The sequence below is a fragment of the Notolepis coatsorum genome, assembly GCF_963971535.1.
Source record: "Notolepis coatsorum genome assembly, chromosome: 10".
Taxonomy (NCBI): domain Eukaryota; kingdom Metazoa; phylum Chordata; class Actinopteri; order Aulopiformes; family Paralepididae; genus Notolepis; species Notolepis coatsorum.
This window is the reverse complement of record NC_140174.1, coordinates 31,222,953-31,240,552: the sequence shown is the minus strand read 5'-3', so window position 1 is coordinate 31,240,552 and position 17,600 is coordinate 31,222,953. Positions and strand designations below refer to the sequence as shown.

Here is a 17,600-nt window from a genome sequence, read left to right as displayed (position 1 = left end):
TCAGTAATTTACCAGTCTGTATTGTGAGTAATTCACCAGTCTGTATTGTCAGTCATTTACCAGTCTGTGTTGTCAGTCATTTATCACTCATGAAGTCATGTGAGGGGCGTTCCATAGTGTTCCTAGTAAGGCAACGTAGGCCCAGGTGTTGTCATGCTGGGTTAACCCTTTCACTGCCACACGACAGAAGGTGTAACCCTTTACTATCACACAACCTTCTGTGCATTGTCGCAGTGAAAGGGTTAACCGTTTTGGTAGTGCGGCAGTGAAAGAGTTAAGGAGGGAGGGTTGGTTTTACATTTAAACTGTATGTAGCCCATGTCTGATCTCGCTCACCTTCTCGTCCCATTGAGCTTGAAGACACTGGAGTTCTCCACATATCCGGTGGGGATCCACATTAAGGATCCGTCTCTCTCTCCAAGCCGTTCACCTGAGCCCGTCTCCACCTGCTCCTACAGTCAGGGAAAAGACCAGGCGATGCTCTGAAATGGATTTCAAAGTGGCTTGACCGCCGACACAAGCTCTGCTTCTGTGTCTCGCACTTTTGTCCAAGTTGTGTGTCAGGAAGTTCTTGTGTCGGTTCATGTACTGTATACCCGATGGGAGCTACTATCCCCCAGAGCCAGTTCCATCACAGTCTCTGAACATTATACTTTCTCAACATTGGTTTTGGGGCGACAGTGAGGTAGAGTGACAGGGAGGTAGAGCAGTCCGGAGGTTCCCAGTTTGATTCCCGCTCCTCCCAGGCAGCATGTTGAAGTGTCCTTGAGCAAGACACTTAACTCCTAACCGATGAGCAGGTTAGCACCTTGCATGGTCGTCTCTGCCATCGGTGTGTGAATGTGTGAGAGAATGGGTAAAATGTGAGGAACAAATTGAAAAGCGCTTTGGATAAAAAAGAAGTTAAAGAAATGCACCATTTACCATTTACCATTCAACGTTACCTGTGGAACTACTTGCCATGAACAACATACCTGACCCCCTGGAGCCATACGACCGGCGTGCCAGTGTTCTCTCCTGGTTCAGGAAGCCACCACTACCGGTACTGCTCACGTCAGATCTCTCAGAAATAAAATGGACAAACTCCTCCCCCCCATCCGGATACTCACTCCACCACGTCGACAGGTCAGCCAAGCTATCGGTGGTATCTATGTTATGGTGAATCAACGCCGGTGCACCAATACTACCGTGTTAAATAACTCCTGCTCCCCTCACCTAAAAGACAAAACTGTTTCGAATGCATTGACTGGGACTCATTCAGTGCAGGTGCCGACAGTCTCGGACGGACTCACTGGATCTGTGCATCCCCACCAAAACGTGGGGTGAAAAGACCCACAGCAATAATACACCCTGGTTCACCACAGACATTCAACTTCTACGCTGCTTTCATCAGGCGGAGACGAGAGAACGACGCACTATTGCCAAATATGAGCTCAGTCAGGTCTGCAATCAAGAAAGCCAAGTCAAACCGTGCCATACAATTGGAACAACAGATTGCATCTAACAAAACAAGAACCATCTGGAAAAAGATGGAGGAGGAGATGAACAATTACAAAAGAAAAAGTCCCTCCCCCACACCGGACACCACGCTCACGCTCACGGATAAACTAAACGAGTTCCATGGGAGGTTTGAACAGTGTCCAGTCCCACCTCTACACTACCCAGCCAGTGCCACACCAGTGCTTAGACCTCTACACTACCCAGCCACACCAGTGCTTAGACCTCTACACTACCCAGCCACCCCAGTGCTTAGACCTCTACACTACCCAGCCACCCCAGTGCTTAGACCTCTACACTACCCAGCCACACCAGTGCTTAGACCTCTACACTACCCAGCCACCCCAGTGCTTAGACCTCTACACTACCCAGCCACACCAGTGCCTAGACCTCTACACTACCCAGCCTCTCCAGTGCTTAGACCTCTACACTACCCAGCCTCTCCAGTGCTTAGACCTCTACACTACCCAGCCACACCAGTGCTTAGACCTCTACACTACCCAGCCACCCAGTGCTTAGACCTCTACACTACCCAGCCTCTCCAGTGCTTAGACCTCTACACTACCCAGCCACACCAGTGCTTAAACCTCTACACTACCCAGCCCCAACAGACTCCAATATGTACTAACATTTTCAACACCCCCCCTCCGCTGGTTTACAGTACCACAGTGCCAAAATCAACCAAATACTCCTGCCTCAACGACTCCAGTCCATTGTGACGACATCTGTGGTCGTTTGAGCGCATCATCCTCTCCTATTTGAGCGCATCATCCTCTCCTATTTGAGCGCATCATCCACTCCTATTTGAGCACATCATCCTCTCCTATTTGAGCACATCATCCTCTCCTATTTGAGCACATCATCCTCTCCTATTTGAGCACATCATCCTCTCCTATTTGAGCGCATCATCCTCTCCTATTTGAGCACATCATCCTCTCCTATTTAAGCACATCATCCACTCCTATTTGAGTGCATCATCCTCTCCTATTTGAGTGCATCATCCTCTCCTATTTGAGCGCATCATCCACTCCTATTTGAGCACATCATCCTCTCCTATTTGAGTGCATCATCCTCTCCTATTTGAGTGCATCATCCTCTCCTATTTGAGCACATCATCCTCTCCTATTTGAGGACATCATCCTCTCCTATTTAAGCACATCATCCTCTCCTATTTGAGTGCATCATCCTCTCCTATTTGAGCACATCATCCTCTCCTATTTGAGCACATCATCCTCTCCTATTTGAGCGCATCATCCTCTCCTATTTGAAAGCCAACACCCTGATGGATTCTGCAGCTTTTGCTTACGGAGCCGACAGGTCTGTCAAGGATGCTGTTAACTTACCCTCCACCACACACTACAATACTTAAGAGTCGCCCAGCACATACACCTGCATCCTATCCTATTGTGCATACTGCACCTCGTATATGCTGTTTACTTTTACTCTTTACTTTTACTCTATGTATGTTTACTTTTACTCTTACTCATAGTATACATTCAGATTCAAATCCTTTATTGCCTATATTTATTGTAACATATAATATAACCGATAGGGCATACCCTCATCTACAGACTTTGTTTATTTTTTTTATATTCAGAGTTAATTGTTTACACTGTTTATTTCTCTCATATTTTCATATTCAGATGTCATTTTATTGCCTATGTTTATGTCTTTCTACTATTACCCTGCCCATACCTGTACCTCCCCTCCCCCCTCCCCCCTGCTGCTATGACGATTTCCGCAAGATGATCAATAAAGGAATATCTTATCTCATCTTATCTTATCCATTGACTTCAGCTCGGCCTTCAATACAATAAACCAGGTCGATCTACTTCACTTTTAAAAATAAACTTAAATTGTATTTAGTTTCGTTTTTTTGTTTTCTGTTTCTTTGCTTGCATGTAATTTTAGCCATCTTAATTGTTAGGTTCATTATGCATTGTTTGTTGAGTACTGACTTTTAATAATTTTGTTTTGCAATAATAATTGTTTTTGTATGTTTTTTTTTGTGTGGACGCCAGGAAGACTAGCTGGTTGCTATGGCACCAGCTAACCGGGATCCGTAATCAAATCAAAATCAAAATCAATTATCTTCAGTAAACTATCGGACATGAATACTGACCCCTGCAAAACTCTTCCCGTGGAGAAGGCAACAGAGGGTTAAGATGAATAGCTTTTCCTCTCGACCTCTGACCCTCAGCAGGGTTGTGTCCTCTCTCCCTGGCTCTTCTCCCTCTACACACAAACCACTTCACATCCCACCACTGCTCAGTCATCCGACGACCATAATTATAACCATCAACAACGAAGACGGGTACCGGTGAGCAGGTAGCCCAAGCGGTCACCCGGTGCCGTGAGAACAACCTCCAGCTCAACACATCTAAGAACACAAGAACTCAGTATAGATTTCAGGCACAACCACCCTCTTCTAGACCCCAACACGCGTCTCAGGAGAACCACCCTCCTCCAGACCCCCACACGCGTCTCAGGAGAACCACCCTCCTCTAGACCCCCACACGCGTCTCAGGAGAACCACCCTCCTCCAGACCCCCACACTCGTCTCAGGAGAACCACCCTCCTCCAGACCCCCACACGCGTCTCAGGAGAACCACCCTCCTCTAGACCCCCACACGCGTCTCAGGAGAACCACCCTCCTCCAGACCCCCACACTCGTCTCAGGAGAACCACCCTCCTCTAGACCCCCACACGCGTCTCAGGAGAACCACCCTCCTCCAGACCCCCACACGCGTCTCAGGAGAACCACCCTCCTCTAGACCCCCAACACGCGTCTCAGGACAAACACCCTCCTCTAGACCCCCACACGCGTCTCAGGAGAACCACCCTCGTCTAGACCCCCACACGCGTCTCAGGAGAACCACCCTCCTCTAGACCCCCACACGCGTCTCAGGAGAACCACTCTCCTCCAGACCCCCACACTCGTCTCAGGAGAACCACCCTCCTCTAGACCTCAACACTCGTCTCAGGAGAACCACCCTCCTCTAGACCCCAACACGCGTCTCAGGAGAACCACCCTCCTCTAGACCCCAACACGCGTCTCAGGAGAACCACCCTCCTCTTGGACTTGGCACTGACAGATTTGTGTTCATTGTGCTGCTTTTATAAAGCCTCAAATGACGGCTTACAATATTTCATGAAAGCAAAGTGTTTCGTTTGTCTAAGATTTAAAAAGCTTTAAACTTTACAGCACTGACAATTCTCTATAGTATTTTTTATAGTGTCCCGACCCATATAAAAACATGTCTTAATAAAAAATTAAGTAGAATTCTGCCTTTGTCTCTATTAACTACATATAAATATTTATATAATTGTTTGCTTTATAGACGAAGGTTGCAACATAATTATGTAATGTAATGTCATTGGCTGTGTAACGGAGAGCAGCCGCCCAGGCAGCGCAGCTCCCGACTCATTATTAATTTAATTAATTAATCCAATCCAATCCACTTTATTTATAGAGCACATTTAAAAACAACAAAGTTGACCAAAGGGCTGTACAAGTCCCACAACATAAATAAAAAAAATTAAATAAAAAAAATAATTATAATATATATATATATATATATATTATAATTTTTTTTTTATTTAATTTTTTTTCTTTTTATATATATATATATATATATATATATATATATATATATATATATATATATATATATTTTTTTTTTTTATCTCGAAGCTTCGAATTAAAATCAAATCTCGGCCCCCGAAGCTTCGAAGGTTAAAAAAAGCTTTGAAGGTCAGCCCCCCCCCCATCGGTTGAATCGGTAAATGGACTGCATTTATATTGCTTTTATCCAAAGTGCTTTACAATGTTGTTCCTCACATTCACTCACACATTCACACACAGACGGAGGAGGCGGCCATGCAAGGTGCCAACCTGCTCATCTGGAGCAGTTAGGGGTTAAGTGTCTTGCTCAAGGACACTTCGACACGCTGCCCGGGAGGAGCGGGAATTGAACCGGGAACCTTCCGACGACCGCTCTACCTCCTGAGCCACTGTCGCCCCCCCTACCTATATCACAAACGCACAATCAAAAGAGCAAAAAAGATAATCTCTGACCCTCTTACTCTGCTCACCACCTCTTCCAGCTGATGCCCTCTAGGAGGCGCTATAGGTCACTACCCACCAAATCATCCCATTCAAAAAATATAATTGATTCTCCACTGCAAGGACTCTGAACTTGTCTCACTGACCCTGACAGATGTACCCGCACTTAAAACTTGTGTGTCAATCTTGTGAATATTGTCTATGGGTTTTGTCTTGTGGCAATCTGTGAATATTGTCCATTGTCGTTGTGCTATTCTGTCTAATGTGATGTTGATATCTGCCTATGTTTGATGTTACGGACACTGTTAAACTGAGCTTACCCACCATGCTGTACCGAAAGCAAATTCCACAACCTCCGACGAATGGTCATTGATAAATGATTGATTGCGTTTCCTTTCCTCACTCAATATGCAATTGACATCTATGACTTATTTTTTTTATTATCAATTATTAAAATAGAAAAGGTTTTGAATATGTTTCATGGATCATAAAGTAGTGAAAGACCATGCAATTTTCAAACCAAGCAAAACATTTTAAACCAAAACGCCAGAAATGTTGTCTATTGACAAGGTTCTGTGTGTCAGTATTCTACCAGTCTAGTTGCAGTGCTGCTTGTGGAGGTCCCAGTAGTTAAGAGTGCATGTACTGTAATCTCACTGACCGTGCTGCTGTTCTGGAGGCCGATGAGAAGAATCACCCTGAGCAGGGGCCCCCGACATCTCCCATGGTCCTCTGGGACTCCTCCGTCACTTCCTGGTCATCAGGAAGTACCGTATGCTCCCGAACTCCCATTGGTGCCTGTGCTGCACAGCGATGTGATATCACTCATGTGCCAGTGAACGGGTCAATGCAAGGTAGGAGTCCTGTGGAATTGAGACAAATGAAAGAGACATTTCACAAACTGGATATGATATTGTACCAGAACGTAGAAATGTGTGTGGGTGTGTTTGTGTGTGTGTGTGTGTGTGTGTGTGTGTGTGTGTGTGTGTGTGTGTGTGTGTGTGTGTGCAGGGTGCGATCCACGAGGGGAGCCCGGTCCGCTATAGCTCCCCTAGATCAGACATCAGCTCCCCTGCAAACTTGATTTGCGATTTTTTGGGGGGTCTCTAAATTACTATTATATATTATTCACTGACAGTGAAGCTGACAGAGCAGCAGGAGGCGGGAATCGGATCATCTACAGGCGCAATTACACCTGCGGCTGGTGCTGCTCCGGTGGCCGTGGGGACTATTATTAGTTAAATATAAATCATTGTTTTGAGATTCACGTCACTCACAGTGGTGACTGTGGTGGGCGTCAGCGTCACTGCAGGCAGCCAATGTATCGATTCGTCGCAGCCAATGTAAATGCAGCAAGCAAATAAATGTAGCCTATTAGGGTATTCAAATATGATATGAAATATGGGCGCGTTTCCTAGTGGTCGAAGCAAGCTCAGTGACTCGTCAGTCGAGAAAATAATGCTTGGGACCAGGAGTATTTCATATTGTTAGTAAGTCAGGAGTCTGAGAGATAATCATCTCTATCTAACTAAATAGATACTTTTTTTTATCATGGAATGTGCTGTGGAAGCCCCGTCCAGACGGCCGGACGGTAAGTGAGTTGTCTACTCTAACTCTACTCTACCTACTACAGGCTACAGACTAGTAACGTCTGCGATTACACAGTCCGACTCCTGAGCACTCCTCGCTGAGAGGCGCGCCGCGCACCCCCCCCCCCCCCCCACGCGGCTCACCCAAAGATCATGCTATGGGTCGCACAGTGTGTGTGTGTGTGTGTGTGTGTGTGTGTGTGTGTGTGTGTGTGTGCGTGTGCGCGCGTGCGTGCGTGCGTGCGTGCGTGCGTGCGTGCGTGCGTGCGTGCGTGCGTGTGTACCTGGAGCAGGGCGACACAGGGCCAGCCGAACCTCAGAAGGTGAACTCTTGAATAGCCGTAGCACCCTCTGCAGGACAAAGAGTGAACTGTCACGCCAAGTCAATTACACTATCGACACTCGATCTAATAAAGATCTGTCTATGTCAATAGTTCTCAAAGTGGGGTTCGGGGACCCCCCAGGGGTCCTTCAAGGGGTTCCAGGGGGTCCCCAGAAAAATGTAAATAGGTAATTGAGAGTCAAACATGTTCCTTTACTGAGTGTGTCATTGGGAAGCAACGTAAGTAAAGGGTTTCCCTTCACTGAGACATCGGGTCTGAGACTTGAGTAACTGATGGTTAATCAACAGTTTGTTAACATAATAGTTAATAATGTCCTTCCTTGTTACTTAATCATCATTATTGCGCCCCTTATACTAAAGAGTTACCATCTAAATGGATGTACTGTAAATATGTAGTTTTGGAATTAAACCATTCAGTCGAGCTGGTAGGTGGTGGTGACTAGAGGTGGTGGCAGAGAGGAGGATGAGAGGGAAGCTGGCTGCTATCCAGGAGAACCTCTCCCACCCCCTCTATGAGGAGCTAGCCAAGGTGAGAAGCACGCTCAGCCCTAGACTCATACCCCCCCGACACTCCACCAACCACCTCGGCCAGTCCTTTGTGCCAGCAGCCATCAGGCTCCACAACTGTGGACATGTACTGCTGCCAGCAGCTGGAGAACTAACGGCTGCAGAACTCGAGAACTATTATGAATGTCTGACCACTAAGTGTGCTTGACCACAAAGATTTATTGCCTATATATATATTTTTTTTTTATCTAATTTTTTCTCCTCCTTTTTTTCTGTGATTTTTCTCCCCATCCCAATTTACCTCTCGTGCCAATTCTCCTTCCCCTGTCCTGATCGTTGCTCGCATATGTCCCCCACTGGCCGGTTGTAGGGAGGATAGAAGCCTTGCATCACATGTCCCCTCCGATACATGTGGAGGCAGCCTGCCACATCTTTTCACCTGCCAGCGCGGACTCTCATTTGACAAGGTGTAACGTGTAGGAGGCTCACACTGCCCCCCGCCATTGTCCTGAATTTGCTGTGCAGGCGCCCCAACCGACCTGTAGGAGTCGCTGTCCACAACGTCCAGACGACCACCCTTCGACTTCCCACCCACTGACTCTGCCAATTGAGTTAGTATGACGGCCGGCCCAAGCCGGAGGCAACGCCGACAGCCGGATTCGAACCCGGTGTCTCTTGCGTTGGTGACGAGCGCAATGTCCGCTGCGCCACCCAGCCGCCTATTGCCTATATTTATTGTAATGTACTAATGTATAATATAACCGATAGGGCATACAGACCCACATCTGCACCTTTGTTTATCTTTCTCGTATTTTTATATGAATCATATTGTTTACACTGTTTAATATTTTTTTAAGAATGTTACACTCATTCTTATATTCAGATCAAATTGCCTATATTTAAATCTTTCTACTATTACCCTGCCCATGCCTCCCCCCCCCCTCCCCCATGCTGCTATGACACCTGAATAAAGGGATCAATAAAGGAATAATCTTATCTCAACAACTAAAGGTGAGGAGAAAAGCCACTACAAATCCACCACGTTGTCCTATACCAGGTAGGGCAGACCCTTGAGGCTATACCAGGTAGGGCAGTCCCTTGAGGCTATACCAGGTAGGGCAGTCCCTTGAGGCTATACCAGGTAGGGCAGTCCCTTGAGGCTATACCAGGTAGGGCAGTCCCTTGAGGCTATACCAGGTAGGGCAGTCCCTTGAGGCTATACCAGGTAGGGCAGTCCCTTGAGGCTATACCAGGTAGGGCAGTCCCTTGAGGCTATACCGGGTAGGGCAGTCCCTTGAGGCTATACCAGGTAGGGCAGTCCCTTGAGGCTATACCGGGTAGGGCAGTCCCTTGAGGCTATACCGGGTAGGGCAGTCCCTTGAGGCTATACCAGGTAGGGCAGTCCCTTGAGGCTATACCAGGTAGGGCAGTCCCTTGAGGCTATACCAGGTAGGGCAGTCCCTTGAGGCTATACCGGGTAGGGCAGTCCCTTGAGGGGCTGTCCGTTGACGGCCAGGATGACGTCCCCCTCTTGTATCCTGCCGCTCTGCTGCGCCGGCTGGTCGGGGAACAGCGTCTTTATGCACACCAGGCCTCCGAGCTCCTTGGCCGGGGACTCGCACTGCATGAAGCTGAACCCCAGGCCCTGGGCACTCTTCTTTAGGGTCACCTCCAGGGTGTTGTCTGGAAGGGGCGGAGGACGGGTGGGTGGGGGCGTGGGCAGAGGACGGGTGGGTGGGGGCGTGGGCAGAGGACGGGTGGGTGGGGGCGTGGGCAGAGGACGGGTGTGTGGGAGCGTGGGTGGGGTCGTGGGTGCGGTTGGGAGGTGGGGAAGGTGAGGGAGAGAGGATGGGTGGTGGAGAGGTTAGCGTGTTGGTCGAAATATATGATATATAAAGGGCCTAAAAACTTAATAGAGCCTTTTGTTGATTTTTATCTAGTTTTAGCTCCACACATTTTATGTCCTTTTACCAGTTTGAGCCCTTCTTATTTTATGTTTTTTTCTACTCTTTTACTAGTTCTAGTGTTCTTTTGACTCCTCACTAGTTTTAGTCTTGCTTATTTTACATTCTCTTTTATTTGCTCTCTTGCTATAGCTTTTATGTTCTTTTACAATGTAGCGCTGTCAAGACATGTTATGTTAAACATTTACAGACAAAGTGGTATTAATTAAAATTTGAACGTTACAATGTCCTTTCTCTCAATAGAAGGACATTTTCCAGGGATAACGAAGGAGGAGAGAAGAAGGGAGGGGAGAAGGTTAGGCTCACAGGATGGAAGGTAGAGGAGGGAGGCAGGGGGAGGGAGGGAGGAGGTGAGAGAGAAAGATCAGGGATGAAGGGAGGGTAGGTCGTGGTAAGTGTGCAAAAGTTCACCTTGGAACATCTAGGAGTGTGTAACCCCGGCCATTTCAGACTGCGGCAAACGGTCATTGTATCTGAATGGATTCCAAATTTGTATGTGTTTGTAAATTTGTAAATGTGTATACTGCACCTTGTTTACTTTTACTCATAGTATACATTCAGATTAAAATTCTTTATTGCTCATTATTTATTGTAACATATAATATACATTACAATAGTTAATTATGTTGTTTACACAGTAAATGTTTTCCTCATATTTTTTACATTATTATTATATTATATTTATGTCTTTCTACTATTACCCTGCCCATACCTGTACCTCCCCTGCCCATGCTGCTATGAGGCCCGAATTTCCCCCAATGGGATCAATAAAGGAATATCTTATCTTTACCTGGTTAAAACGTGGTCACGGTTACTGTTATCTGTTATCTCCATAAGGCTGGAAAAAGCTTATAATGTTGATCATTTGTTGTTCAGAGACTGAATGGTCTAATTCTGCACCGTTAGGTCAAACTTGGTAACGGACGATACACAAACAGGCTGGAAAAGCTGGTCAGGAAGGCCAGTAACATGGTATGGGTTGGAGCTGGACTCTCTAGCCGGTGGTGTCGGAGAGGAGGAGCCTTGCTAAGCTCCACGCCATCATGGACAACCCCTCCCACCCACTAAACATGGACTTGGCTGATAGAAGGAGCACGTTCAGTGTTAGTCTATAAGAACACTTAGTCTACTTACACTTACACACTTAGTCGGCACAGGAGGTCCTTCATTCCGATCAGACTTTATAATGCATCACTGTGCCTCACTGCATCTGGCATAATCTTCCTGTGATTTTACTTTTAAATCGACATTATAAAATTTGACACTTATTACTGTACATTTTCTGTATATTTTTGGCTGTATATTTTAGAATGTATACATATCAGAATGTATATCCCGGACCGTATTTTATTCGTTATTCTTATTTTTATTCGATTCTATAAACAGTACAGTTTTAAACAGTCGGTATCGGTGGTGGAAAATGAAGGAGTAAGAGGGGCTCGTTGGGGGGAGGAGGGTTCCTACCATTAGGATGTTAGATCCTAATGTGAAAAACTGTGATTTTATATGTCTGCACTTGTGCTCATTTTATGCCTGTCTTTTTTTCAGTTGTGAAGCACTTTGAGCTGCAGTTTCTGTATGAAAGGTGCTATACAAATAAAGTTGTATTATTATTATTATTATTATTATTATTATTATTATTATTATTATTATTATTATTATTATTATTATTATTATTATTATTATTATTATTATTATTATTATTATTATTATTATTATTATTATTATTATTATTATTATTATTATTATTATTATTATTACCATCGGTCACGAAGCTGTAGTCTCGGGGCCTCCTGGAGGAGGTGTAGGGGGTGGTGATGATGGCTGGGCAGCTGTAGTTTCTCAGACGGATGACGTCTGGGCTGATGCTGTGAGGAGACAGACCGCTAGCAGTGTCTGGGCTCAGATACATCCTGGCTACACCCAGAGGCTCCCTCACTAGGAGCAAGGATACCACCTGGAGGAGAGGGCAGCAGAGGAGAGGAGGAGGGAGGGGAGAGAGGCGAGGAGAGGAGAGGAGAGGAGAGGGGGTGGGAGGGGAGGGGAGAGAGGAGAGGAGGAGGGAGGGGAGAGAGGAGAGGAGATGAGGAGGGAGGGGAGAGAGGCGAGGAGAGGAGAGGGGGTGGGAGGGGAGGGGAGAGAGGAGAGGAGAGGAGGAGGGAGGGGAGAGAGGAGAGGAGAAGAGGAGGGAGGGGAGATAGAAAAGGGGAGGAGGAGGGAGGGGAGGGGAGAGAGGAGAGGAGATGAGGAGGGAGGGAGGGGAGGGAATAGAGGATAAACGAGAGGAGAGGAGAGGAGAGGGGGAGGGAGGGGAGGGGAGAGAGGAGAGGAGGAGGGAGGGGAGAGAGGAGAGGAGGAGGGGAGAGGAGAGGAGAAGTGGAGGGAGGGGAGAGAGGAAAGGGGAGGAGGAGGGAGGAGAGGAGAGGGGACATGAGGAAAAGGGAGTGGGTGGATGAGAGGAAGAACAGATGGAGTGGTCAGGAGGAGGGAGAGAGAATGAAACAGCACCACACACAGTATTCTCTAGTCTACTGTGCAGAGTTATGTAGTGCCACACATGTAGCAAACCAATAGATAAATGGGAGCAAATGCATAATTGATATTGGGTAACATTTAGCTAGGATTTAATTTAATTTAGTTTAAAAACGATTATTTAAACTCGTGAGACACTGAGGTTTCCCTCATTTACAGCGACGACTACAGTAGCTTACAAGACAAGACACAATTTCATACAACGAATAAGAATAAACAATAAAAGATCTGCTAAGACGGTTACAAGTCAACACAGAGTGGTCGGAGATCATACTTTTAAATGCAGCAAGAGAAGGAAGGACCTTCAGCGTAAGAGTCAGTCAGAGGGCATTCCAGGTGTTGGAAGCATCAAAAGAAACGGCAGTTTTTCCTAGTTCAGAGCAAATTGTAATTATTATTTTTTTTTATCTACTTTTTCTCCCCATTTTCTATTTTTCTCCCATCCCAATTTCGTATTATCCAATTCTCCCCTCCCCTGTCTCGAACGTTGTTAGATCATGTCTCCCACTGGTCGGCTGCAATGTGGACCACGCCTTGCATCACGTGTCCCCTCCGGTACACGAGGAGGCAGCTGTCGCATCTTTTCACCTGTACAGCGCGATCTCTCAGTGGCGAGGAGTAACGCGTGGGAGGCTCACGCTGCCCCCGTTGCTTCCTGATTCTGCTGTACAGGCGCACCAACCGACCTGTAGGAGTCGCTGTCCACAACGTCCGATCCCCACCCACCAGCTTTCCCACCCCCTAACACTGCCAATTGTATTAGTATGAACGACCAGCCAAGCCGGAAGCAACGCCGAGAGCTGGGCTCGAACCCAGCATCTCCTGCGCTAGTGGCGAGCGCCTTGCCCACTGCGCCACTTAGCCGCCCAGCAAACTGTCATTTGAACGTGTAGAATATCCACATATTTGAATTCTATCTGTACTGTATTGGCAGCACTTTTACTGGTGTAACATAAGTAATGGCTAATAACATCAGGCCTTCCGCTATGTTACGTCTAGCCCCTGTCCCACCCTGCGATCACATCGTGGGTCACTTGTCATTACCTCTCCGGTTTGAGCCAGACTGTCCACAGCTTGTTGGTAACTGAAGCCCTGAAACCTGATGCCATCCACCTCTAGCAGTCTGTCACCTGGTACACACACGCACACACACACACACACACACACACACACACACACACACACACACACACACACACACACACACACACACACACACACACACACACACACACACACACACACACACACACACACACACACACACACACACACACACACACACACACACACACACACACACACACACACACACACACACACACACACACACACACGCACGCACACAAATCATCATCTTTTCCCCCCAAAAAAGACCCTGAGGCAAAACTCTTTCTTCCACTTTCAATGACACAAATCCTAATAGGGAGGTGTAGTCTGACGTCACTTTAGTTTCCCGCACGGTCCACCCGTATAGGGATTTATCATTGGGAAAATGTATTCGGCTATTGTAATAATTCTGCCTCATGAACATTGGCAAGCTTTCCATTTTTGCACAAAATGAGTTCCCTTCTATCACTAACATCATTGTTTAAGCATTTTTGGTTGAAATAAAGTGAGTTACAAGGCTGTTTTGTAAATTGTCGTTAAAAAATATCTACACTTACCGGTAGAACGCCTGTCGTTCAGTGCTGTTGCACCAGAGTGAAGTGTAGTTCCTCAGTGAACGAAAACCTAAACGTTGTTATTCTGCTACCTTTACGATTAATTGCGCATTTTTTCTTGTTGAGCTACTGTATAGATAGTGGATGCATACACACAGAAAGGTACACCATGCCAATGTTCATGCTGTATTTGTTTTAAACGAGACGATTTAGAAATGTGTCCATTGGAAATACATTGCAATTTCAAGAGGGGTGGACCGCGCTGGAAACAGCAATGACGTAACCACTACACCTCCCTATAGAATCACAGCTAAATGTATCTGTGTGACACTAATAGAATAATCACATCACATTATTGAATGTTGTCGCAGCACCGCTGCCAGCGGAGGCTCTCTCCCGTCTGAGCTAATAGCAGTTCATTACGTTCTCCATTACATTACATTACATTTACATTTAGTCATTTAGCTGACGCTTTTATCCAAAGCGACTTACATGTTCTGCGACAAGTCATCAGGAAGGGCACAACTCTATCAGCTGAGTAACAATGTTCTTCAAAGTGTTGAGTGCTACAGCTACATTAGCGACGTTTCACTGACGTTTAAACAAGCGGGACACCCTCGTTTATACAGTATGAGTGACTGATTTTATTATTAAAACAGAAGAAAAAAAATGTATTATCGATGCAAATGGTTGATTTGAATTTCAAGGACTTTTTAAGCACCTTGCTAAAATAAATTGCTGTTTTCAAGGAATTCCAGGCCTTGACTTTTTTTTGTAAAAAATCAAGCACTTTAAGCACTTCAAGGACCTTGTGTGAACCCTGCCATTCCTCCCAGTACTCTACCCGACCAACAGTCCCATTCCTCCCAGTACTCTACCCGACCAACAGTCCCATTCCTCCCAGTACTCTACCCGACCAACAGTCCCATTTCTCCCAGTACTCTCCCCGACCAACAGTCCCATTTCTCCCAGTACTCTCCCCGACCAACAGTCCCATTCCTCCCAGTACTCTCCCCGACCAACAGTCCCATTCCTCCCAGTACTCTACCCGACCAACAGTCCCATTTCTCCCAGTACTCTCCCCGACCAACAGTCCCATTCCTCCCAGTACTCTACCCGACCAACAGTCCCATTCCTCCCAGTACTCTACCCGACCAACAGTCCCATTTCTCCCAGTACTCTCCCCGACCAACAGTCCCATTTCTCCCAGTACTCTCCCCGACCAACAGTCCCATTCCTCCCAGTACTCTACCCGACCAACAGTCCCATTCCTCCCAGTACTCTACCCGACCAACAGTCCCATTTCTCCCAGTACTCTCCCCGACCAACAGTCCCATTTCTCCCAGTACTCTCCCCGACCAACAGTCCCATTTCTCCCAGTACTCTCCCCGACCAACAGTCCCATTCCTCCCAGTACTCTACCCCAGGGGTTCCCAAACTTTTCAGGCCGGGACCCAGAAAATAAGGCGTCAGAGAGCCGCGGCCCAATGCACATTTTAGAATATAATAGAATAGAATTTTAGAATACAACTAGAAACACTGTCCTGGCCTGCTTCTAAGTTCAGTGGCCTGACAAAAAAAAAAAAAAAAAAAAATTGATTTTAATTTTTTTTTTAAATCATCTCGCGGCCCTCCTGTGGCTGCTTGCGGCCCACCTTTGGGTCGCGACCCCGACTTTGGGAACCACTGCTCTACCCGACCAACAGTCCCATTCCTCCCAGTACTCTACCCGACCAACAGTCCCATTCCTCCCAGTACTCTACCCGACCAACAGTCCCATTCCTCCCAGTACTCTACCCGACCAACAGTCCCATTCCTCCCAGTACTCTACCCGACCAACAGTCCCATTCCTCCCAGTACTCTCCCCGACCAACAGTCCCATTCCTCCCAGTACTCTACCCGACCAACAGTCCCATTCCTCCCAGTACTCTACCCGACCAACAGTCCCATTCCTCCCAGTACTCTACCCGACCAACAGTCCCATTCCTCCCAGTACTCTACCTGACCGGACACGTCCGTCTCTCTCCACGGACCCACCGGGAATGAGGCTCTTGATGTAGATTCCACCGCTAGGAAGGCTTGTGTCGACGCCACCCTGAACACACAACACAATAGTGACTTTAATCATTGACCTCGCAAAGACTAACAAATGCAGTCATACGATTACGTTAGGTGATCAAGTGAAATTGTGTTGCTGGTATACTATACAGTACACACAGGCTCAGTGAATGTGGTTTAATTGTAAATGTATCTATTAACTCACTGAACTAATTCATTCATTGTACAGGATAAATGTATTCATCCATTCATTGTACAGGATAAATTAATTCATCCATTCTTTGCAGGAGAAATTAATCCATCTATTAATTGTACAGGATAAATGCATTAATTAATTCATTGTACAGGATAAATTAATTCACCCATTCTTTGCAGGAGAAATTAATCCATCTATTAATTGTACAGGATAAATGCATTAATTAATTCATTGTATAGGATGTGTTCATTCATTCATTCATTCATTCATTCATTCATTCATTCATTGTACAGGATAAATTAATTCACCCATTTATTGTACAGGAGAAAAGAGCTACAACTGGAGCAACAATCAACTATCAACTAATGTAATCGTAATCAGATAATGAAACAAATTCATATTGCATTGTATCCTATATATACAGTGTATATATATATATATATATATATATATATATAGGATAGGATAGGATATATAATAGGACATATAATCCTATATATACAGTGTATATTCTCTGTATCAACAGTGTCATTGAGGATGGCAGGGGTTGTGCCTATAGACCCTCCTAACGACAAACCCCATAATATCACTTCCAGTGTGTAGACTGTGGAAAGGATTTATTAACACGCTGTACATAAATACAGATCAGGAGGAGGATGAACCAATAGCAGGGGTCAGGCTGGCTCCTCCCACTGAGGAATTCAGTCATGAGACCCTCTCTCTCTCTCTCTCTCTCTCTTCTCTCTCTCTCTCTCTCTCTCTCTCTCTCTCTCTCTCTCTCTCTCTCTCTCTCTCTCTCTCTCTCTCTCTCTCTCTCTCTCCCTCAGTGTTAATCCGACAGAAAGGTTAATGAGCTTGGAGAAGGGAGACCTAGTGAGACCATACCTGCATATAATCCTTCTATATACCTACTTATACACCTGCATATAACTACATGTACATTAATGCTTTATATACCATATATATATTCTTACCGTATATCAATCCATATCTGTCTGTACGTACCTGCATATAATCCTTTTTACATGTCTGTAGATACATATCTATCTGTACATATCTCTATACTCTTAGGCCAGTATGACTTACTACCATAGTGTCTTTATACCTGTATCACTGTACATTAATATTACATAATATTATATTACATATCTGTACATATATTTGATTAGCACTATACTCAGTAG

The 17,600-nt window shown here is 45.9% G+C and overlaps 1 protein-coding gene across 1 annotated transcript in view; it reads right to left on the bottom strand.

Annotated features, from left to right (window-relative positions):
• Positions 1-6,256: 6,256 nt before the first annotated feature.
• frmpd2 (FERM and PDZ domain containing 2) overlaps positions 6,257-17,600 on the bottom strand; it is a gene marked incomplete at both ends in the record, with an annotated part of 101,882 nt that continues 90,538 nt past the window's right edge. Inside the window, 6 exons of the mRNA XM_084322985.1 lie at positions 6,257-6,366; positions 7,437-7,503; positions 9,477-9,685; positions 11,728-11,923; positions 13,543-13,628; positions 16,164-16,257. Coding sequence (XP_084179111.1) covers positions 6,257-6,366; positions 7,437-7,503; positions 9,477-9,685; positions 11,728-11,923; positions 13,543-13,628; positions 16,164-16,257 — 762 coding nt within the window. The remainder of the gene's footprint in view (positions 6,367-7,436; positions 7,504-9,476; positions 9,686-11,727; positions 11,924-13,542; positions 13,629-16,163; positions 16,258-17,600) is intronic.